The following is a 24,070-nucleotide window of genomic DNA, read 5'->3' on the forward strand; positions in this document are numbered from 1 at the left end:
ATCCTGCCCTCAGCTAAGCTGAAAATTGCCTCTTCTCCCAAAGCAGTCCTTGATTGCTTTTCTGAAATTGAGACTGTTCAGAATGAGATTTCTTTTAGTAAGTGAAATATGTTCAACGGTAAGTGTTTAAGACACAACAATTAAAAAATATGATCAAATTATAAGATCTTAAAAATTTCTGGATCTCTAGCACCCAGCATAGGCCCTCATGTAAAATAAGTGCTTACTGAGCCTTTTGATGAACAAAGAAATATACTTTCAGACTCAAAGGAAAATTGGGTTTATCTATTAATATTATCAAATGCTTCATTAGGCCACACATCTCAAAAATGAATCATTCTCTTTTATTTTCTTTACCTACATGAAAGTCATGTTAGGGATAAAAGAGTCTCCTTTTATATATAGATGGAGACACTGGAGACACCACTTACCCCACTTTGAGCCAACCATTCCAAACTACTTTCAGTTCCCCAGATGTATTATGCAACCTTGTACCTCTGAGCCCTTGTAACAATATTCTCTCTACCTCGAATGTCCTTCCTGTCAGCCTCCCTGTTTCCCTATTCCCACTAAAACAACTAACTCCAGACCATCTTTCCAAATTTACTCCATTTCCTCCAGGAATCATTTGCTAAACCTTCCTTAGCCATCATGGGGCTATATTTGGATGCTTTTCCTCATAAGGATTCTCCAAAACCCCCTCCACACAGACATTATACTTAATACACTGGACCGCAAGAACTGGTGTACCCAGTCTTTCTTGGTGAATTGTAAAAACTTCTGCAGACAAGTGTTATGTCTAACTTAACTTTGTATATTGAATACTTGGCACGCAATTGCAGAACCTTATCCTAGCCTCACTGCTATAGCTTATAAATCAATATGACTGGAGTATGGCCCAAGATATGTGTCATTATAACAAGCTCTCCAAGTGTTTCCAATATCATCCCGCAGCTTCTGGTCAAGATGAAGTAACAGTAACCAGATTTAATCTCCTGTTTGAACCAACTGAAAAAAAAAAAACAGATAAAATATGTGAAACCACAATTTTCAATGCATTGCACATCAGCTAATGAAGAACAGGTCCCCGAAGTGAGCCCTGTGATTGCCCCAGAGTACAGAATGTGAAGAGTGTCCAGGCCAGGCTGGAGCGAGGAGAACCCTCACAGAGTTTGCCAGTCTTTAGTAAAGGAGGTAGAGCTGGGAGTCTGGGAGGACCACAGAAGTAACATTTGCAGGCAGATAAAGGAGAAAAGAGAGGGGCACACAAAGCTCCAGAGACCCACTGAGAGTTTCCCTTAGGTCTTCAGATGAGTACTGATCAAAACATGCATGTGAAGAAATTACTCATGGCTTGGGAAAGAACCACCTGAAAATACTAAAATAAACACTCGCCAAAGCTTACATGAGGCCAGGGGTAATGCCTTTATTTTGGCAATAGGTAGAACACTCCAGAGAATTTCTTCTCAGCAACAGGAAAAAATTAGCCCTAGACTAAACATTCTTCTGGTCTTGCCCCATAAAGGTTAAGAGCGAAAACTGAAAGGACTAAACTATTATCAAGTAATTCAGCAGTGTTCCAGAACAAACTCAAGAACCTTTAAAGAACCTTACCCAAATATCCAACACCCAACAAAGTGATATTCACAATGTCCAGCATCTAATCAAAAATTACAAGGCATGCAAGGAAGCAGAAAAATGTGACTCATAATGAGGAGAAAAATCAAGAAAACTAGAAATGATACAGCTGATAGAATTATTAGACAAAAGTATTAAAATCATTATAATTGTATTCCCTATGTTCAACAATAAGCCAGAGGAATGACTGAACTTGTGAAGCACATATACAAGTTACGACTCAAACCAAACATCTAGAGATGAAATCTATAACATCTTAGATGGATTCAATATTGGATTAGATTAACAGCAGATTAGACATCATGGAATAGTAAGTAATAAGTAAAGAATATGTAAACTTGAAGACATAGCAAAAGATCCAAAATAAAACACAGAGAAAAACGATTGAGGGGAAAAAAACGAACAGCAACAGTGAATTGTGGGGTGAGACCTCTAATGGCCTAATAGATGTGTAACTGCAGTGAAGATTTTCCAAATTTGATGAAAACTATAAACCCACAGAAACAAAAAATTCAAGAAATACCAAGCAACAAAAACATGTAGAAAACTATACCAAGGCACACCATAAATTGCTCAAAATTGGTAATAAAGAAAAAAATCTTCAAAGCAACCAGAGAAAAAGACATATGACATACAGAGGGAAACAAATTAAAATGACAGCAAACTTCCTGGGAAATAATACAAGATAGAAGGAAGTAGAGTAACCTCTCTAAAATATCAAAAGAAAAAAAAACTATAAACACAGAATTCTATACCCAGCCAAAACATGATTTCAAAAATGAAGGAGAAATGAAGACTTTTTGAAATGTACAAAACCTAAAAGAATTCCTTACCAACAGATCTGGACTACACTAAATATTAAAGGAAGCCCTTTGGGCAGAAGCCAAATTATAGCAAATAGAAATCTGTTCTACAAAAAGAAAAGAAAAAAAGAAAAGAAAAAAAATAGAAAAAAAAAAGAAGGTAGAACACTGGAAATGATAAAATGTGAGCAAATATAAAAGACTCTTTTCATTTAAAAGATAATGTACTGTTTAAAGGAAAAATAATAATGTGTTGTGGAGTTTGTAACATTTGTAGAACAAAATGTATAACAGTAATAGTACAGAAGCTGGGAAGAGAGATGGAAGTATAATTGCATGTTTCCATACCACATGTGAAGTATACAGTTTCACCTGGAAGTAGACTATGGTAAGTTCAAAATGTATATTATAAACCCAAAAGCAACCACTAAAATACACACATACAAAATTTATAGCTAATAAGCCAACGAGGGAGGTAAAATGAAATCATAAAAAATACTCAATCCAAAGTATGGCAAAAAGGAGGAAAAAGGGAACAAAGGAGAGATGAGACAAAAAGAAAACAAACAGTAAGGTGGTTTAGTAAACCAAATCTTATCAATAATCACAATAAGTGAAAATGACATAAACATGCCAATTAAAAGGCAGAGATTATCAAATTGGATTTAAAAAATCAGACCCAATTCTATATGCATCCTACCAAAAAAAAAAAAACTTTTTAAATATAAAGACATGAACAGATTAAAAGTAAAAGGGTGGAAAATGATGTACCACGATAACAGTGATCAAAAGAAAGACAGAGTGGCTATATTAATATCATCAAAGTAGACTCAAAGCAAAGAATGTCATTTAATGTAATAATAAGAAAGGGGCCATATTATCAAGAGTACATACCAACCCTTATATTTATGCATCTGTTATAATAACAGCCTCAAAATACACAAAGCAAAAATGGATGGAATTGCATAGACAAAAACCAGAATTATAGTTAGAGATTTCAACACCTCTTCCTCAATGATTGATAAAACCAGTAGACAGAAAATCAGTTAGGCTACTATAGACTTGAACATTTGATCTAACTGAAATAATAGAGCATTGCAACCAACAACAGTAGAAAAAACATTCTTTTCAGGTGCACATGTGACATTTACAAAGTTAAACTATCTTCTGGGCCATAAAACAAATCTCAATAAATGTAAAAGAATTCAAGTCATACAAAGAATGTTTGCTGCCCACAGTGGAATTAAACTAGAAATCGGTAACAAAGACATCTGGAAAATCCCTCAAATGTTTGGAAACTAAATAACATATGTCTAAATCACCCATGGGTCAACGAAGAAATCAAAAGGGAAATTAGAAAATATTTTGAACTTAAAAACGAGCACAGCATACTAGAATTTGTGAGAGGCACTAAAGTAATACTTTAGTACTTTAGTACTTTAGTAGAAGGAAATTTATAGCACTAAACAGCTATACTAGAAAAAAATGGTCACTAATTCATGACTTCAGCTTGCACCTTAAACTAGAAAAGGTAAATCCAGAGTAGGTATGAGAAAGGAAATAAAAAGGGAATCAAAGAAATAGAAAACAAAACCTCAAAACTGGTTTGTAACCTGACTGATCAGATACAAAGAGAAGACACAGTTACTAATATCTGGAATGAAAGAGGTGACATCAGTCATAGGTTCTTATAAGAATGGCTAACAAACATACGAAAAAACGCTCAACATCCCTAATCATCAGGGAAATGCAAATCAAAACCACAATGAGATATCACTTAACCCCAGTGAGAATGGCCTTTATCAAAAAATCCCAAAACAACTCATGTTGGCGTGGATGTGGAGAGATAGGAACACTCATACACTGCTGGTGGGACTGCAAACTAGTGCAACCCCTGTGGAAAGCATTATGGAGATATCTTAAACAGATTCAAGTAGACCTACCATTTGATCCAGCAATCCCATTATTGGGCATATACCCAAAGGAAAAAAGGTCATTCTATAACAAAGACACATGTACCCAAATGTTTATAGCAGCACAGTTCACAATTGCAAAGATGTGGAAACAACCCAAATGCCCATCAATACACGATTGGATTAGTAAACTGTGGTATATGTATACCATGGAATATTACTCAGCTATAAGAAATAACGAAGATACGACATCTCTATGGTTCTCCTGGAGAGAGTTGGAACCCATTATATTAAGTGAAGTATCCCAACAATGGAAAAACAAGCATCACATGTACTCACCAGAAAACTGGTTTCCCTGATCATCACCTAAATACACATCTGGGAACGACACCAATCGGATATCAGACTGAGGTGGGGGGTGGCGGGAGGGGATGGGTGTATGGCTACATAATGAGTGCATTGCGCACTGTCTGGGAAATGGTCACGCTTGAAGGTGCTGACTCGGGGGGGGGCGGGGGATGGGGAGGGGATGGGTATATACCTACATGATGGGTGCAACGCGCACTGTCTGGGGAACGGACACGCCTGGAGCTTTGACTTGGGGGGACAGGTGGTACATGGGCAACGTATCTAACCTGAAATTCTGTATCCCCCATAATAAGATGAAATTAAAATAAATAAATAAATAAATAAAAATAAAAATAAGTATTATAGCAGGAAAAAAAAAAAGATAGTAAGAGAACATTATATATACCTGTAGGCCAAAAAGACAACTTAGATGAAATGGACAAATTTCTTGCAAGACAGAAACTGCCAAAGCTCACTCAAAGAAAACAGAATGAAAAATCTACAATTTGGGATTAAAAAAATTGATAGTTTCGTAAAAAGATAAACATAACCATTTTATTGCTAAGAATTCTCTCAAAGGAAACAAATTTGGTCCAAAACTTGTACCAAATTTAGTAGCTTTATTTGTGAAAGTCCAAAATGAAAACAACCCAAATGTCCATTAAGATATAAATGGATAAACAAATTGCGATACATGCATACAATGGAATACTTATTCAATAATAAAAATGAACGAACTATTGGTATATGCTGAACATGGACAAATCTCAAAATAATTACACTAAGTGAAATAAACTAGGCTAAAAAAATATCCACTTGTATATTTATACAAAATTCTAGAAAATCCAAATTAAGTGACAGAAAGCAGATTATTGGGTGCCTAGGGACAGGGAGGGATGGGAAGAAAGGATTTAAAAAGAGGCATGAGTGTTCTGGGATGACAGAACAGTTCATTATCTTGATTGTATTGTTTCATGGGTGTAGACATCACAGAATTTATCACTGTATACTTTAAATACATGCAGCTATTTGTATGTCTATTATAGCTCGATAAAGCTGTTGAAGGTGAAAAACATTTTCATATAATAAAAATAATTGTTATGAGCAGACCAACAGTAGAAGGTATACCAAAGGAAATTTTCAGCCCGAAGGAAAATTATAGCAGATGGAAATTCAGATCTATACAAAGGAATAGGGACACCAAAAAATATGATAAATATGTAAGTAAATAAAAATATTTTCCTTATCCTTAAATTTCCTTAAAAGATAATTGTTTAAAACAAAAATAGTAACAATGTAACCTGGCATTTGCAACCTGCAGAAGTAAAATGTGTGACAGTAAAAACACAAAGGACAGGAGAGGATTCTAGGAACGTGGTGGAGTAGGAAGCACCAGGAATCTGTCTCCCACCTAGGCAACAACAGCACAGGCAGAATCTGTCTGATGTAACTATTTTGGAATTCTGAAGTCTATTAAAGGCTTGTAACTTCTAGGCAGTCTTCGACAGATAGACTAACTGCAGTTAACTTCAGCAATTTCAGCTCTTAGCTCAGTTGCAGCTACTCATCCCCCACCTGCAGCCCCATGGCAAACAATGGTGTACCTGTTCCTGGAGCAGTTTGCACACAGCTTGCACACAGCTTGCGGTAGGCAGGGTGAAGAAAGAGGATCCTGTCCTCCAAATATCAGGGATCTGTGTTCTGATTGCTGACTGCTGCTGACTACCTCTCTGATCAAAGAGGTATGCAGCCATCATTGTTGCACCTCCCCCCATGATTGCAATCCCCTCCCACTCCAGCCAAGTGACTTCCAAGAAATTTAAAGGGCCTGTGTCCTCCTTTTCTTCCTTTTGTTGTTCTCCTTTTCCTCTTTGGGGAGCCAGACAATAAGACTAGGACACTCAAAAGCAACTGCATATTCAGGGAAAATACAAATGTGAACTTGCATGTCCAAAGAAACACACAGACTCGTAAAAGACCTGAGAAGACCTTAAGTTTATACCTCAGGCTGATATTTAGCACAGAGACAGCCTACAACAATCAAACACACCACACACACACACACACAAATAGCAAACCCTGGAGAAGGGAGAGAATCTGATTTCCATTATTAGATTCAAATGTCCAGTTTTCAACAAAAAAATCATAAGGCATACAAAGAAACAGAAAAATATGGCCCATTCAGAGGAAAAAAATAAATCAACAGAAACTGTCCCTGAAAAAGACTGATGGCAGATCTACTAGACAAAGACTTTTAAACAACTGTCTTAAAGATGCTCAAAGAATTAGAAGATATGGAGAAGGGCAGGAAAATGATGCATGAACACAATAGAACTATCAATAAAGATTGATTTCAAACTTTTGAAAGAGAGAATCTTGAAAGCAGCATGAGAGAAGTCAGTCATCACATACAAGGGATCCTTGGTCAGATCATGAGATTTTTAATCAGAAACTTTGGAGGCCAGAGAGCAATAGGCCAATTAAAAATTTAGTCTAAAAGCTAGTATTATTTTAACTTTATTTTGTAACTCCATGTTTTGTTTTTTACACAATTTAAAAGACTAAGGCATTTAAAATAATAATTTGTGTTTTGGGGCACACATGTATAACATAAAGATGTAACTTTGTGACAACCAAATGGGCTGGAGACAGAGCTATAAAAGAGCAGAGTTTCATATGTTATTGAAGTTAAATTGGTATAAATTCAAATTAGAGTGTTATAACTTTAGGCTATTAAATGTAACCAAAAAGAAAAATAGTTACAGAATATACACAAAAGAAAATGAGAAAGGAATTTAAATGCTCCACTACAAAAAAATCAACAAAACACAAAAGAAGACAATAAGGCAGGAAATGAGGGATGAAAAAGGCTACAATGCATGTGGAAAACAAATAGCAAATGACAGAAGTAAATCCCTTCTTATCAGTAATTACTTTGAGTATAAATGGATTAAACTCTCCAAGCAAAAGGCAGCAATTGGTAAAATGGATTAAAAAAAAAAAAAACCACGATCCAACTATATGCTGTCCACAATAGACTCACTTTAGATCCAAAGACACAAATAGATTGAAAGTGAAAGGATGGGAAAATGTATTCCACGCAACTAGTAACCAAAAGAGCAGGGATGGCTATACTACTATCAAGCAAGAGACTTTAAATCAAAAAAGGTTACAAGAGACACAAAAGGACATTATGGTCAGGCCTCTGTACTCATGATTTCTGCATCCATGGATTCAACCAACCACGGATCACAAATATTCAGAAAAAAAATTGTATCAGACTTTTTTTCCTTGTGATTATTCCCCAGACAATACAGTATAACAACTATTTACAAGTGTTTACATTGTTTTAGGTAATATAAGTACCTAGAGATGATTTAAGTATGCAGGAGGATGTGCATAGGGTATGTTCAAATACTACATCATTTTATATCAGTGACTTGCACATCTGTGAATTTTTGCTTCTGAGGGAGGTCCTGGAACCAATCCGCCACAGATACTAAGGACGGTACATGTTAATAAAAGGTTCAATACAGCAAGAAGATATAACAATTACAAACATTTATATACCTAAAAACATCAAAATATATGAAGCAAAAATTGACAGAATTGAAGGAAGAGACAGTTCTATGGAAACAGTTGAAGACTTCATACCCCACTCTCAATAATAGATGAAACAATCACAAAGAAAATAAGGAAACAGAAGAGTTAAACAACACAATAAACAAACTAGATCTCATAGACATAGACAGAACACTCTCAACAACAGCCAGCCACTGTGGAAAATAGTATGGTGGTTCCTCAAAAAATTAAAAATAGGATTATTATATGATGCAGCAATTCCACTTCTGGGTATGTTCCCAAAAGAATTGAGAGCAGAGTCTCCAAGGGATATTTATTTGTATGCCCATGTTAGCAGCAGCATTATGCATAATAGCTAAAATGTAAAAGCAACACAAATGTCTATCAGTAAATAAATGGCTAAACAAAATGTGGCATTTGCATACAGTATATTACTATTTGACCTTAAAAAGAAAGTCAAGTCTAACATGTGCTACAACAGGGATGACCTCTGAGGATATTATGCTCAGTGAAATAAAAAGACAAATAATCTATGATTCCACTTACATAAGGTGCTTAGAGTACTCAAAATCAGACTGAAAGTAGAATGGCAATTGCCTGGGGCTGAGGGAAGGGGGAAATGGTAACTTATTGTTTAATTGGGTACAGAGGTTCAGTTTTACAAGATGAGAAGAGTTATGGAGCTGGACGGTGGTGATGGCTGCACATTATGAATGTATTTAATACCACTAAACTGTACTCTTAAAAGCAGTAAGATGGTATATTTTATGCCATGTGTATTTTACAACAATTTTTAAAAATGAAGATGAGAAGAACCCACAAAGAACAGGAGAGGAAAAGAAAAATATATAGGGTTTTCATATTATATGCAGAGAGGGGTAATTTATTTCAAGGTAGACTACAGAACCTTGGTAGACTACAGTTAAAGATGTACACGGCAAATCATAGTGCAATGACTAAACATGAGCATACCTAATAAAGCAAGAGTGGAAATAAAGGGGAATACTAAAAGATATTCAATTCAAAAGAAGGCCAGAGAAAAGAAAAAATAAAAAAACAGATGGGACAAAAAGAAAATAGCAAAATAATAGACAAACCCAAACATAACAATAATTGCATTGAATAGAAATGGCCCAACATTCCAATTAAAAGGCAGAAATAGGATAAAAATAAAGACCCAACTATATGATTTTATTTGTCTAAACACAAAATAGAAATAGCTCATAACTGAAAGAATAGGAAAATATATACAAGAGTAGTAAGAAAGCTGGAAAATGTATATTAACATCAAAGTAGACTTCAGGTCAAGGAGTATAGGGACAAAGAGGAACATTACATAAGGATAAAAATGTGATCATTAAGAAGCTGTAACAATCCTAAATTACATACAGAGCTTAAAGCAAAAGCTGACAGAACTAAAAGGAGAAACAAATTCACAATGATAGTTGGGCGATTTCAATACTACTGTCTCCGTAATTAATAGTAGACAGAAAATCAGTCAAGATACAGAAGACTTGAACAACAACATAAACCAAACTGATCTAATGAATCTTTATAGAAAATTGTACCCAACAATGGCAGAATATTCTTTTCAAGTGCTCATAAAACATTCATTAATATAACCATCATATGGCCCATAAAACAAGTCTCAATACCTTTAAAAGGATTAAGTCTCTGACCACTATGGAATCAAATTTAAAAATAACAAAATGTTATCCGGAAAATGCCCAAATATTTAGAAACTAAGCACACTTTTATGTAATCCATGATTCAAAGGAAAAACCACAAGCAAAATTTGGGGGTAGTATGTTTCCAGCCCCATCACAGCAGACACAAATTACCAATGTCAGAAGTGAAAACAGACATTGAAAGGATAAGAGACATACTTTACATCAATAAATAAACAACTTAGACCAAATGGACAGATTCCTTGAAAGACACAAGTTACTAAAATTGACATAATGAAAAATATGAATAACCCTAGGCCTAAATCTATTAGAGAAGCTGAGTTATTAAAAATCTTCCTGTGATACGTATATGCAGTTAAGAATCCTAGCACTGCATACTTGAGGGCCCTAACTCTTTTCCTCCCATGGAATCCCCAAGAAAGAAAAACTGAAATTACTCCAATTACTGGACAAACCAGTCTTGGAAGGTTCTTCAATTGAGTAATGGTAGTGGGGGAGCTTTTGGTAGGATAATCAGAAGCCAAAAGATCTCAAGATGATCATTTCTGAATGCCATACAGCTTTTAAGATGGGCATCAAGCTTTCTCCCTTTTGAGTTATCATTTCCTTCGGAAAGCGGAGCAAGGGCCTTGCAGAAAGGAGGCATCAGATGGGAATGTGTGTGGAATAGGATATCACATAGGTGTTTGGGCTTCAGCAGACTCTACCTTGTAACACAATTCGTTGCCTCAAATGCATTAAGTGTAAGTTCCTCTCTAGAACAGGTAGCGGGCTAATTAAAAAGTGGAGGTTCAGAAAACTCTACATTAGAGACTACGAAGAAATAAATCCTGAGAGAATAAAGGAATGCACACACGACTTGACAATTGTAACAGAATAAAGATTAGAATCTAGACCTCAATCCATGTCCTCTTCCGTCCACCCACAGCCAACCTCTATTTCTAATCAAAATTTTGCACTGGAGCTTTTCATACTCAAATTGGGCATCTCCTGTCAAGCTTCGGCATTAATCAGTTGATTATTTTGAGGGGGAAAAAATGAGATGGCACAGTGCCTAGTACACAGTAGGTCAAATGCTAATAAAATTATTCTTCGTTTTAGCCTTTTTATTGGGGAAGATTGGTTTTTAATGTTGATTAAATCTGAATTTGCAAGTGCAAATTTCAAGTAGAAAATTTTCTGGGGAGTAGGGAGGATTAATCTGAGCAAAGTAATTCATCATTTGACTAAATTTATAGAAATACAACTATATATTATATAAGGCAAAGAATTAAAATGAAAAGGACTGTATAAACTTAGCTGAAAACCTATCTGGGAAAAGAAGGACTCAAATTGCAGTGTTTTCCCCATTCCTGAGACCACCTTTATGTTTATTTTTTTATTTAAGAGACAGGGTCTCACTCTATTGCCCAGGCTGGAGTGCAGTAGCCCGATCATAGCTCACTGCAGCCTTTAACACCTGGGCTCAGGCGATCCTCCTACCTCAGCCTCCTGATCAGCTGGGACTATAGGTGCATGCCACCAAGCTTAATGTTTTAAAAATTTTTTGTACGTACAGGGATCTCACTATATTGCCTAGGCTGGTCTCGAACTCCTGGCCTCAAAGGATCCCCTCCCCTGCAAAGTGATGGGATTACAGGCTGAGTCACAGCATCGGCCAAGATCACCTTTAAATCTGGCAAACCGACCGCAGTTCTGCCTTTCCTTTCTTTAACTTGAGAATGGCACGACTTGTACGATTCTTGTTTTTGCTCCAGGGGAAAGAATGGGAGGAGTCAGCAGAGACCAAGATAAGCTTACTTATTTTGAGAGCACCTGCTAAGGAAAGGCATTATATCAATTTCCATTTAATTGATATTTGAGCCCAACTACTGCAAATTAAAAAACAGCTTTCTTCCCTTCCTATCAAACTAGTAAACTTAGTATCAAGCAGGGACCTGGAAGTTTTGAGCTCTCATTGGTTTTACCACAATCCACCCTGAAGGAAAAAGTGTAATTACATCCTATGGGTCTCAACACCAGGAAAAGCAACGTTCATTTTATAAGCTAATTTGGGGGAGGGGAAGAAAGTGGGATGTCACAGTCCACACCAGAATTCCTTCTAGGAGTTTACCGAAAACAAGTACAGTCCTGAAGCACAGACTATTCCTTATTCTCTGTTTCCAACTGCAGGCGCTGCCAGCATTGAACCAAACAATAGCCCTTCTCAAACCTCTCTTCCAGAGCAGTATATATTAAATATTTGAAATGCAAATAATAAAGCTGAGTTCTGTTGTGTCTGAAAGTCTTAATTACATCACAGCAAAGCACGAGCTACTGTTTTAATTTCTTGCTAAAAAGAAATGACACTTTTATTTTTCCACTGTTTTATTATAAAAATCAACATTTGTTACCATTCAGTTTATTGTAATAATCAAAAAGGGGATTTATACAAGGCATTTTTATACAGTTTATAATTAAAGCACTTATTTTACAAAAAGAGGGAAGTGAATAAGTGGACAAGGGCTGACCAAATGTTGGCCATTATAATATAAATACATCCTTGCAAAGCACCATCGTACCAAAGTCAATGAACAAGAAACACCAGTTGACTTTAAGACAATGACAAAGATTAAAGCTTAAGGAAAAAAAAAAAAAACATAAAGGATAAACAACTGAAAGCAGCACCAGATCCTTCACTTGCAAATAAGGCTAGTCCAGTTTAAGCTTCTTGTATCCTCTTTACTCTTTTAAGATATTCCTCATTAACCCATTAACCTCATTAACTTCATGTAATGCTGGATTTAAGCAGACTTTATTTTCCTTGTAATACCCATATTTTGGCATTGACATATATAGCTAGATATATAAATATATTTCTACCCCTATCCTGCTTATACTTGATTAAAGAACAAAACCAAAATGGACAATTAAGCAAAAGCATGTTGTGTACAATTCTTTGGTGTTGGTTTTGGGCAAATCCTAAATGATGGTGGGAAATCTAACAGTTTTGTTAGGTCTATACTCCACTTCTAAGTACAAGAAATCATTTAGTTTGTAATTCCGTCTGTAAAGTCAAGATTTTTTCCAGCAATAAACTTAAGAATGATTTTAAAATGCTTCACGAAAAAGAAAAACAGTAAAGTTTACTTCAGTCGAGGGAGGGTAAGGATAGAGTCAGTGATTGATTACTGTAAGAACTGACCTCCCTGTCCACTCAGGCTTAGTTCAATGCCATGTGGATCAAGGGAAACAGACATATTCTGAAGATATGGGTTCACAATACTCATAATTTTAAATTTTTAAAAATTATAAATGTATACTTTTATGCTTGAGGCCCAAAGTCCTCTACTCTAAAACTTAGAGAATTTCAAAAGGTAAATTTTGAGAATTATGAAATGATGCAATCCCAGAAGTCTGAAACTACTCACATGCTACCAGTACTTTCTAAAATCATCTGTTATTTCTCTCGACTCATTTTAGGCTTGGGATAGGAATACCAAACAAAAATTATATTTCTTGAGTTTAGGAATTCTGCTAATGTTTTAAATAACACTTACAAACTTTTTCAGGACTCAGTCCACACTTAGTGTACAGTCTCACTTGTAGATGCCCCAAATATTTGTCAACCAACTGATATTGGTAAACATATCTACACTCCAGACTAAGTATGGATGCCACATATAGACTTAGGCATCAAACATTTTATTAAAAGTATGACATATTTGGGGTCTGAAAGTCCAGGATTTTTGTTTCTGAGTCTTGTTAGATATGTAATGGTAACAAATATGTAGCTCCTATGGCATGCAAATCAGGGAGGTGGCAAGGTTTCCACTGTAAGAAATAAAACACTTCAAAAAACTACATTTCTAAGAATCTATTCTAGGCACAGGACTAGACAGTAAAACAGCAGCAGCCTATTTATTGCAGAGAAGCTGGCTTGGTTAAGTCAAGCCTCTCTAGTCTCTCTTATGACTATTGGTATCAGGTCACATAAATAAACACATTTTATTAACAGGCTAGGTAAGCCACAGCTACTAACTTGAAGTATTCATCATCAACAGGCTTTTGCAGCAAAACAAAAAGATGTTCCCCCCAAACTGACTGCTGCCTAATCTGGTGGCTATTTTTACATTTCAAATATTGAATGACTTGCCCTTATACAAATTATTGATTTTAGGGTATTTTTAAATAAAGAAATACAACTCTTAAAATCATCATAAAATTGTACTGCTCAAAGCCCCTCCTCCCTCCCAATTATTGATTGGCCTATATTAGATAAAAATGTACTTTAATTGAAGTCTTCATTTCTAAATACCTATTGTCTCTGTAGAATAGTTGTTCTCAAACTTAGTAAAGGCTAGGACATCTCTTCGTGGTACATCACAAAGTATTTTTATATTAAAATTAAAATTACTATATAATTTGCTGAACGGACATCTCGTGATACACTAGTATAGAAGAATTGGCAGCAAGTGCCAAAGGCATAATAAAATTTAATGGAAGAAAAATTAATACTAAGCAAATTCTATCCACCGACTTTGTTTTCCTCCTGTGAATATGTCATTATCTGACTTAAGCAACAATACCTCATGGGCCACTGTTCAGAAGACGAGGGCTCTGTGGGAGCCAAGTCCAGAACCTTAGTTATAAAAGACCACCTCAATGCAGAAAGCTTACTGTGGTACCCAGAAAGTATGTTACGCTCAAGTTCATTTCTCAGATAATTTTAATCACATCAGTTAATGGGCATTTGCTAGGACACATGTTCAAAATAAATACTTTTTTATTTAAGCAATCTAATGAAATTTTATTCATTCTTCTCCCTGGATAATGAATTTAATAAGAAGCCAAATTTAAAAATCCTTTTTCATTTCTCCCTAATTTGTGGTTTCATGTTTATTTTTTCTCCTCAGTTTTTCCAAATAAAGCTCTGTGTTTAATAATCAAGATACAGTTTACTTAAGCTTAACTGTCCATGTAATCTTTAAATCTTTCCCGAATTTGACAATTCTCTCATTAAAAAGTACTCCCAGAAATATTAAGAATTCATCTCAACTACCCCAGAAAGAGGATACTGAGATTAAGCTGAACTGCCTTCAAATAATTTCAAACAAATTGGCACACAAATTAGTATTTTGCAAGAAGAGGCCATTGCCATCGCAGTACAAGCACTTGGACTGAGATACAACAAGGCAATATTCTTCTTAGTTTATTATAGTGCAAGTTTCCACATGGGAAGCCCACCAGATAAAGATGCACATTAAAAATGTAAACATATAGAATTCTCAAATTCTAATTGATACCCAGTTATTGCTAACCTTTCCATCTTTACTGAAGCATCGTGAGCTCCTGTCACAGAACGCAAGTTCCAAGTCTATTTTGACTTAGACTGTGAGCACTTATTTCCAGCAACAGGAAGAGTTAATGCTTGTCTGATTGAAATGCAAGACACTGGTGGTTTACCATTTTTTATACGCAAAATCAAGCGCACCCGATTCTTATAAACTGTCCCCAACAATCTGAACATTATTCTGAAACCACATTTCTTCTCTATAAAAAGTTGACTTAGGTATTTTTTTTAATTGCTTGAAAAGTTATTTCACCTCTGCCAAAATTCTGAATCCTTTCTTCCATTGTTTTCTCTTGGGCCCTGAAACTTGGAGAGGCCTCAGCAAGACAGTTAAAAAAGAGAAAAAAAAAAATCATTCGATAACTAACTGACCAATACTTGTTAATGTAAAAATACATTAGTTTAAAAACACATTCAATTTTAGCAGAGAAGTGCTAGACACATGTAAAAAGCAGGAAACTAACTTCTGGCAAGGTGGCAGAGCAGTGCTAGAATCATCCCGCGGGTCAGCCCTGACAGCTGAAGATGTAGCAGCCCCAGTACCGTACGAGACAGCAGGTCAGGCAAATTACAAAAGAGGCTTCCATTATTCCCCTCCACCCAGGTTCCGACAGCTGAGAAGTGAACAATTTGCCTTCTTATTTAATCCCCATTGTTAAATTTGTAAAATTATTAATCCATAGTGGGATAAGAGAGAACATGCATAAAAATATATGAGTTGATTATAAGAATAATTTGTGAATAATTTGAAAACGTAACATTCACAGTGGGTAACAGAAAGATATTAAACTCATGTCACACATTAGAAGAGGTATGTACGTAGACATCATTCTGAGAAAAATTGGCCTAAAGAACATGAAAATGTCACAAAACCATTAATATGGGGAAAACCTAATAACAAAAAATTTTCTTTTTAAATAGATTGTCTCTAACCAGAATATATTTAAATGTTTTACTCAGAAAAATATATATAAAGATGATTTCATATTGTGATATTATATGCTGAAAGTACTGCAAGGATATATGATTAATTTACAACAAAAACATAATGGTTAAATTTGTAATTCTTAAACACTGTCTATATGTGTTGTAAAAAGACATTTTAATGAGCATTACAACAATCTTAGAAGTAAAGAAGAGCAATAATATGTTTAACTTTTGATCATTATGCAAAAACAGCAAATTGAAGAGCTACGCCTACCGGGGAATGGAGCTAGTAGAAATATTAAAATCAAACTTTAATTTGGAAAATTCCATTTAATTAATTCCTCAGATAAAAGGCTTGAATAAATCATGGTATCCTGGCAAAATGGCCTACAAAGTTGCTGGGGGAGGCAACAAAGTGAACGTACCTAGAGAAAAAAATAACTTTTAACAGAGGTGTGGATTCTAAGGTAGGGACAGAAGACTCGCACGCACACAGCCTCCCGGCATCTTACCAGACAGCCGATCTCTCCTACGACAGCATCACTCAGATTAAACCTTTATAAATATCCATTTTCCTCACTAACATTGTTGGATTCATAGAGAAAAAGCCCTTTGTCCAAGGTTAGTATTAGTTCCTTTTTTTTCTTTCATGATTTCTTAACTTGTTGGCCCTCAAATGTTAATTAACATGAAGGCTATTTGGCTACTTCCAGTATCTATGGTTTGCTGCTCTGAGATGGATTTAATTTTTTTTCTTCTTCTTTTTTTTTTTTTTTGGTATCAATAAAGCCAAGACATTCCTGGTCAGTGATGCCTTTATTATTCCTGTTTCCTTTGTACTCAGTCACTTCACTGGGTTTAAGGCATGCTTTGTGTATTTAGTTTGCAAAAATAAAACTTTTAGTACAAATTTATTTTTTATACAAACTTTTATGGCACAAGCAGCAAATCTGCTGTTTTAAGAAAATATATAAATATCCTTTTCTTCTGTACAAATATCTCCAGTATTCCCTACCCCATTTTATAATTTTAACTGTACATGGTCTGCCTCATCCTTCTCTAATAGTTCCCTCCCCCCCTCCAGATCTCAACCAAATTTGTATTTACATGTTCACGTTGGAGGCAGTCAGAGGAGGAGGGCCCCTCCTCAGGAGGAGTCTGTACAGGGAGAGGGTGGCGGTGGGTAGAGGTGATGAGAATAGCTCCTCTCTGTGTATGGAGAAGGTGGGCAGCTCTCATAGTTCTCCTCTGCCGACAAGTATTGGCTTCGGGGCGTGGGAGGTGGGGGCACAGGTTCTGAATCATAGTTCAAGTCACTGGTATAGCCCTTGGCTGTTGCCACTGAGGTCATTCTCCGGCTAGGAGCATAGTCACTGTCACAAACATCTGTGCTGCAGGGTGTGGTGGGGGGTGCAAAGTGCCGGTAACTATATGGCCTGTAGCTGGTATGGGGAGAAAATAAAGAGAAACAGAGTTAGTTTTACAAAAAAATGATTTTCCTTATCAGGATACAGAAGTATTAGATGTAAACTTCACTTTGAAAACAATAAGCTCTTGCACTTTAAATTTGCACAGACCAAGAAGCAATTTTCAATGGCAGATTGGCAGAGGAAGATAACATATATTTTCTCATTTGCAAATAAAATGTACTTAGAAGCAAGCAAAAATGACTAGGATGAGAGAGCAGAGGTGAACTCAATCTTGCCTGGATGTGTTTTTTTTTTTTTTTATAGTCAGGTTAAACCGTATCACAGAATAAAAACAGACAATTCAAAGTTGTACTTAAAAGTCATCTTTGGAAAAATCTCTGTTATATACATTTTGCACGTTAAAAGTTTACAGAGCAGACCTCAGCCATTTCTGTAGTTTCATTACCTATGAGAAGACTGGGTCTTTACGTGACCCAATGCATTCCCTCAACATTCGTTAACTGTTCCATAACTTATCTGATGAATAATTAATTTAATGATGTCTGAAGACTTCATTTCTTTCTTTAAAACTCAAATATTGTATAACCCAGGCTGAATTTTGGTAAACAGCCTAAGGGGCATATCTATCCCATTACTGTTACTATTAGTAAAGGGAAATTGCTGTGGTTTGGGGAAAATAGTTTTCATTCCCTGTGTATAGACAAGAATATTGTCATAAGAGCAGCTTTAAACATCACAATGATAAATTTAAATACTTAAGTAGGGCCAGTTAATTTTCTAATATCTATGTCAGAGGCCTAATTTATTTCTTATACTTGTTTATCTATCTTTTCAAGTAATCTATAGCTCTTAAGCGTGTAGCATGGCCAAAGAAAAAGGCATTGAAAAGAAAGCAATGTACTAATGAAAATAAGAGCTGACCCCAAGTGCTGCATTTTCCATCATTCCTGCTTCTATTAGTAACTTCTTATACCTTTTTATTCTAAATATGGTAAGGCTAATCTTATATTTATCCAAAACAAAGATTTAGTCATAAGATTTCTCATCAAAGTGACTACAAGAGAAGGGATAAGAGTAAAGATAAAACTAACATAATATTTAAGGGCCAGGCATTGTGGCTCATGCCTGTAATCCCAGTACTTTGGGAGCCAAGGCAAGAGGATTGTTTGAGGTTAGGAGTTCGAGACCAGCCTGAGCAACATAGCCAGACCTTGTCTCTACAAAAAAAATTAGAAAAATTAGCCAGGTGTGGTAGCATGCACCTATAATCCCAGCTACTCGGGAGGCTGAAGGAAGGAGGATCACTTGAGCCCAGGAGTTTGAGGTTGCAGTGAGCTATGATGAAGCCACTGCACTCTTGCCTGGGCAACAAAGTGAGACCCTGGATCAAAAAAAACCCAAAAAGCAAACAAACAAAAAAAAAAATCTGGATATAACAATTCATAAAATACCTAGTGATATACAGAGCCATAAGATAACATCTCAGGAAACAAACCATTTTATATCACTTGGGCTTGCCACAAAAGAAACAGCTACCAGAAGACCAAAAGTTCCATGACCTGTTGAGCAGTTTCTCAAAGGCTGCTACTATCAACACGAACATGATGTCATGGTTTTGTTTTGGCTTGGTTTTGGTTTTTTCAGTTGATCTTTCTGTCCAATCAAGTGTTCAGCATTGGTAAAATTTCTTACCTCAACATTTAAAAGACCAAACACCTCCATTTTTATGAAGGAAAAAAAAAGAAAGAAAAATTGAACTAACAAAATTTTTGTATATCCTGGTTTAGTAAATCTCAACAAATGATAAAAGGTTTGACTCAGCTGAAAAAGAAATTCAGCTCAATTTGAGACATGGAAAATGGTTAAACAAGAATTGTTTTTGATGTCATTATGTTTATTTTGATCACAGTTTTATTCAATTTGAATTTTAAAAATTAATTTTTAAAAATAAAATTTTAGGTCTTTTGATGTGTTTTTCAATTTTCATGCTTCTGTTTTTCTATTTTGGCCTCTTAGAACAAACTAGCAGCAGGAAAAGCAACTTATAACAAATCATAAAAACCATCAGTTCAAGGCCAGGCACAGTCTCTCACACCTGAAATTCTAGCACTTTGGGGGACCAAAGTGGGAGGATCACTTGAGGCCAGGAATTGGAGACCAACCTGGACAACAGTGAGACCCTATCTCTACAAAAAAATAGGAAAATTAGCCAAGCGTGGTAGTACGTGCCTGTACTTCCAGCTACTCAGGAGGCTGAAGCAGGAGGATTACCTGAGCCTAGGAATTAGAGGTTGCAGTGAGCTATGATGATGCCATTGCATTCCAGCCTGGGAAACAGAGTGAGACTCTCTCTCAAAAAACAAAACAAAACAAAAAACCAGTGCAGAGCCAAGGCTATAATAAAACAGAAATGAGAATTCTGAATACTTTAAGTTGTTTCCACTTTATTTCTATATATGTATAAGGTTATAGCAGGCCAATTTGACTGAAATGCCAGAAAACACTGTATCTAGAAGATAACAGGCACTTGAGGGATGCTCATACACACTGGGCGCTGAGTGTATAGACAGACAGTATCAAGCTGCTGGCCTTTCAAAGAGGGAGGATGAGTAAACCTGACACAAGAGTATTTGAGTTCAACACTCTGTATAACAGACTCACAAATTAGCGCAAAGGCATCATTTCTCCTTTTTTGGCTTACAAATACACCTCATTTATTCTGGTCAGTCTTGGAATTATTCCATACAACTACATGAAATATCTTTTACTCCACATCATAGTAACACACGTAAGCAAGGGCCGAACTTGCACTTCTCTCAAATTTTGTGTTCTTAATATCCCTGCTGTTTTACGCTCTCACAATTCTCTGACCCACTATCTCACCCAATATTTCATTCTTAGAATATCAATCAGATTTAACCTGAGCAGCAACCTATTTTGAAATCAGTCACTTTGGTGGATAACTTTTTCTTCAGAATACTACCAAAGCCTGGGGCTTTATTATTCTAAAAGCCAATATTTTGTGACTCTCTTTAAAAAAATGTATAGTACTTGAAAAGAAAGGATTTGTGGCAGGGGCGACGGCAGCATACCAAGACAAGATGGCTATTCTCTCTCTGGAAACCATCATCTGCTCATCTGGGGCAACCTCAAGTCCACAACTAGGGTGCAATTTCCTTCTAATAAATACTTCAACTTACATTAGAGAAGGATGTGTATTACCTGTACGACCTATGAGTGGAAGGACTGTTTGAAGAATATCCAAATTCCATAGTGTAATGTGATCGCTCTGTGGCTGGGGATGGTGGAGGGTTCAAAATCTAAAAGAAAAAAATAATCAAAGTAGTAAAATAAAAATAGTCTACCCTAGACAGAGACTATTAGACTTTCTTTCAACTTTTCTTCCTTCATCTTTATTAGTCTTCCTTTCCATTACACCATTAGCACAAATCTTGCTTTCCAAAGACCTGACCTCAAATAGTACTTTAGGATCGTGGCTCCTCATTCCCTAAGACAAAATTTCATCGTGGCTAAAAAATGCCAAGTGATGAAGAGAAATCTGTAATCTACAAGTCATTGCTTCAAGGTCAGTGAAGCTAGCTTCTGGTCTTTTAAAATTATAAATATTTAGAGAAAAATTACTGATTTAGGAGAAATTCCAGGTGTGCTTCTTATTTTGGGAGGTCATAAAATGAAACCCCTCATCTCTCAGGGGGTACTATTCAGTAGTTCTACCTTTACTTGAAATATGAAGTTAATGCCTAGTGCTTTCAAATATGCTGGTTGTTACACAGTAAACTTAAAAGAAAGATTTATAAGCACAGTGGTGGTGGTGGCAAATCCTTCTTTGAGCCTTTTATGCCTAAATTCTATATTCAAAAACTATTTTTACATTACCATCACTGAATAGACACATTTGAATGAACTCAAAATCTAAGATCCTATATATTTTTAGCATTCAAAGAAAAACAGACTGCTTACCGCAGGGAAGTAAGTGCCTTTGGTGCTTGAAGAACTACTTGATGATGCTCCTGTGACATGAGCTCGATCATAGGGGGGTCCACTGCTTCCCCCCATGATACTGAGGGAGCTGATCACTGATTTACCCCGAGACATTCCTAAAATGAAAGGAGGATTAAAAACTGAAGATGAGTAAGACCTATAAAATGTACAAAATAATTTTATTCAATACCAGGATTACAAACACCAATAGTCAAGCAGTCTGATTTTAAAACAACTTATGCCCTCTTTTCCTAATAATAATTGAAAACATTTAATGGAGAAAGAAATGAACGTTCTCTAGAAATGAATGCTTCCATTGAGAGCTGGCCTAGAACAAGGCCAAGAATAGCTCCCACCTCCTCCTCCCTCCCCCGGTGGAAGCAGAGGACTTCAAAATAAGAGGTTTTCAACCACTTGGAGGATTTGAACGAGAAAGGACTGTGCAGGGTGGAGGCTGTGAAACAGGGTAGATTTAATAACAGATTTATTCAAAAGGAAACAAAAACCATTTTTAGAGCATAAACACAACATATGCAAGATATTTCTTCATCTACTAAATACAAATGTTGCTGGAATCCAAACTACCAATGATAAAGAAAAAAATTCTATTTTTTCCCAAGTAGCTTCCCAAATTCTACTAACTGAAAATAGGTATGGCAACAAAGAAACGTTACCATTAACAGCTTAAAAACCATGTCTATTTACTTAAGAGTTACACCCAGAGTAAGTTCCTATTTTCAGAGGGCTTTTGCCAGGCACACTTCCTTCTCCATATTCATTAAAAGGAAGGCTTCTTTTCACTAAGGGCACCAGAAAATATTGAAAAGAAAGCTATATTTACTTAGAACAACATGACCTACTCAATTATAAAACTTCTGGCTACTTGGCGATGCCTAAACTAGCCCTAGTTGCACTGTCATCATGCAGTTAGGAGAAAACGTAAGATAGTAAGTAATTCCTCCCTTTTATCACCCAGCTATTTACAGATCTTTGTTGGCTGAAGGAAGTCTTATCTATATATTTTGGCCTCTTTTTATTCCTGGGCTAAATAGTACTGGGGTACCCTGGTAGTGAACCTAAAGAACCTGTGGTTTATAACTCTCTTCACTAAATGGCTGGCTGATTCACCTTCCAGAAGTGCAATCAGAAGGGCTTGGAGCTTGTATATGTATCTGCTTTGTATCTTTCGGCAATTTCTACCAAACCATATCTAAGGCCTTAAATAGCTAAAAAGAACACTTATTCTTATAATTTTTGTTTGTTTGTTTTTTAAGACAGGGTCTTGCTTTATCTCCTGGGCTAGAGTGCAGTGGTATCATCATAGCTCACTGTAACCTCAAATTCCTGGGCTCAAGCAATCCTCCTGCCTCAGCCTCCTAGGCAGTTGGGACTACAGGCAGGTACCACCACATCCAGCTAATTTTTCTATTTTTTGTAGAGATGGGGTCTCACTCTTGCTCAGGCTGGTCTGGAATTCCTGGCCTCAAGTGATCTTCCTGCGTTAGCGCCCCCGTAAGTGCTAGGATTACAGGCATGAGTGCTCTTATAATTTTTTAAACCCAAAGTAATGTACTTTGAAATTGACTCTAGGCAGTACCCTGTTTCTATAATGGAACTTGGCAGTCCTGTCAAGACCCAAGACTTAACTCTCAATGGATCAGTCTTAACTCACCTGGCAGAGATCCTGACAAAGAACTTGGGTGTGGCACATAACCAAGGGGCACAGAAGCTGGTCCATGAACTACATAGTCATTAGTCATGGTTTCCCCGTCTCCCTTCATACGTGGACACAACATCCTCTGACAGAGAAAATATACGGTTCCAGACACAAAAATGGTGACAATTACTCCAATAACTGAGCCAACTGTATTGGTGGCCTGTGGTGCTGGCTCTTCAGTTGGATCTAAAATGGAGAATTGCAGCACAGTTATCTTATGGAAAAACAACTGTATATTCAAAATGGTAATCAAAAAGAGGGCTTGATAAGCAGAACATGAAGTTATAAGCCTAATGAAGATAACTCATAAACATTTTTCTTTTTTATGAATACATACATACCATGCCCCATGGACATAAGGATTAAACGTTATCATTAGGAATCAAAATGAACTAGCCTTAAGTGAAGGCAGATATAAAACAATAGATTGGAAAGTATAATTGTAAATTGATAGAAACAAAGACGGTAAATGAAGTATAGATTTAAACACCATTAAAAGCTTTACATATAATACATACACAGATAAAATCTATTCTACTTCATTCTGTACACCACAAAAATCAACAGGATTATTTTGAAATTTCAGGGCCAGAAGGTATGAACTTAGAAAAGTCATCAAGTGTTTTACCGGGAATGGGGAAGAAGCCAAAAGCAGTTCTGGACACGTTAGATTTTAGATTTGAACAGTGA

The 24,070-nt window shown here is 36.1% G+C and overlaps 1 protein-coding gene across 11 annotated transcripts in view; it reads right to left on the reverse strand.

Moving 5' to 3' along the window:
- Positions 1 to 12,321: 12,321 nt before the first annotated feature.
- The window catches only part of LRP6 (LDL receptor related protein 6), a 155,107-nt gene continuing 143,358 nt past the window's right edge, over positions 12,322 to 24,070 (reverse strand). For 8 of the 11 annotated variants that reach the window (XM_069491122.1, XM_069491124.1, XM_069491123.1 and 5 more), the window contains 4 exons: positions 23,336 to 23,566; positions 21,643 to 21,779; positions 20,884 to 20,981; positions 16,349 to 17,673 (listed from right to left, as the gene is read on the reverse strand). In XM_069491122.1, coding sequence (XP_069347223.1) covers positions 17,379 to 17,673; positions 20,884 to 20,981; positions 21,643 to 21,779; positions 23,336 to 23,566 — 761 coding nt within the window. In that variant the 3' untranslated portion in view covers positions 16,349 to 17,378. Of the gene's footprint in view, positions 15,622 to 16,348; positions 17,674 to 20,883; positions 20,982 to 21,642; positions 21,780 to 23,335; positions 23,567 to 24,070 lie in introns of those variants that run through there. The other 3 variants (XR_011235750.1, XM_069491118.1, XM_069491126.1) reach the window with 3 other exon arrangements.

This window comes from Eulemur rufifrons, chromosome 16 (assembly GCF_041146395.1).
Source record: "Eulemur rufifrons isolate Redbay chromosome 16, OSU_ERuf_1, whole genome shotgun sequence".
NCBI lineage: Eukaryota > Metazoa > Chordata > Mammalia > Primates > Lemuridae > Eulemur > Eulemur rufifrons.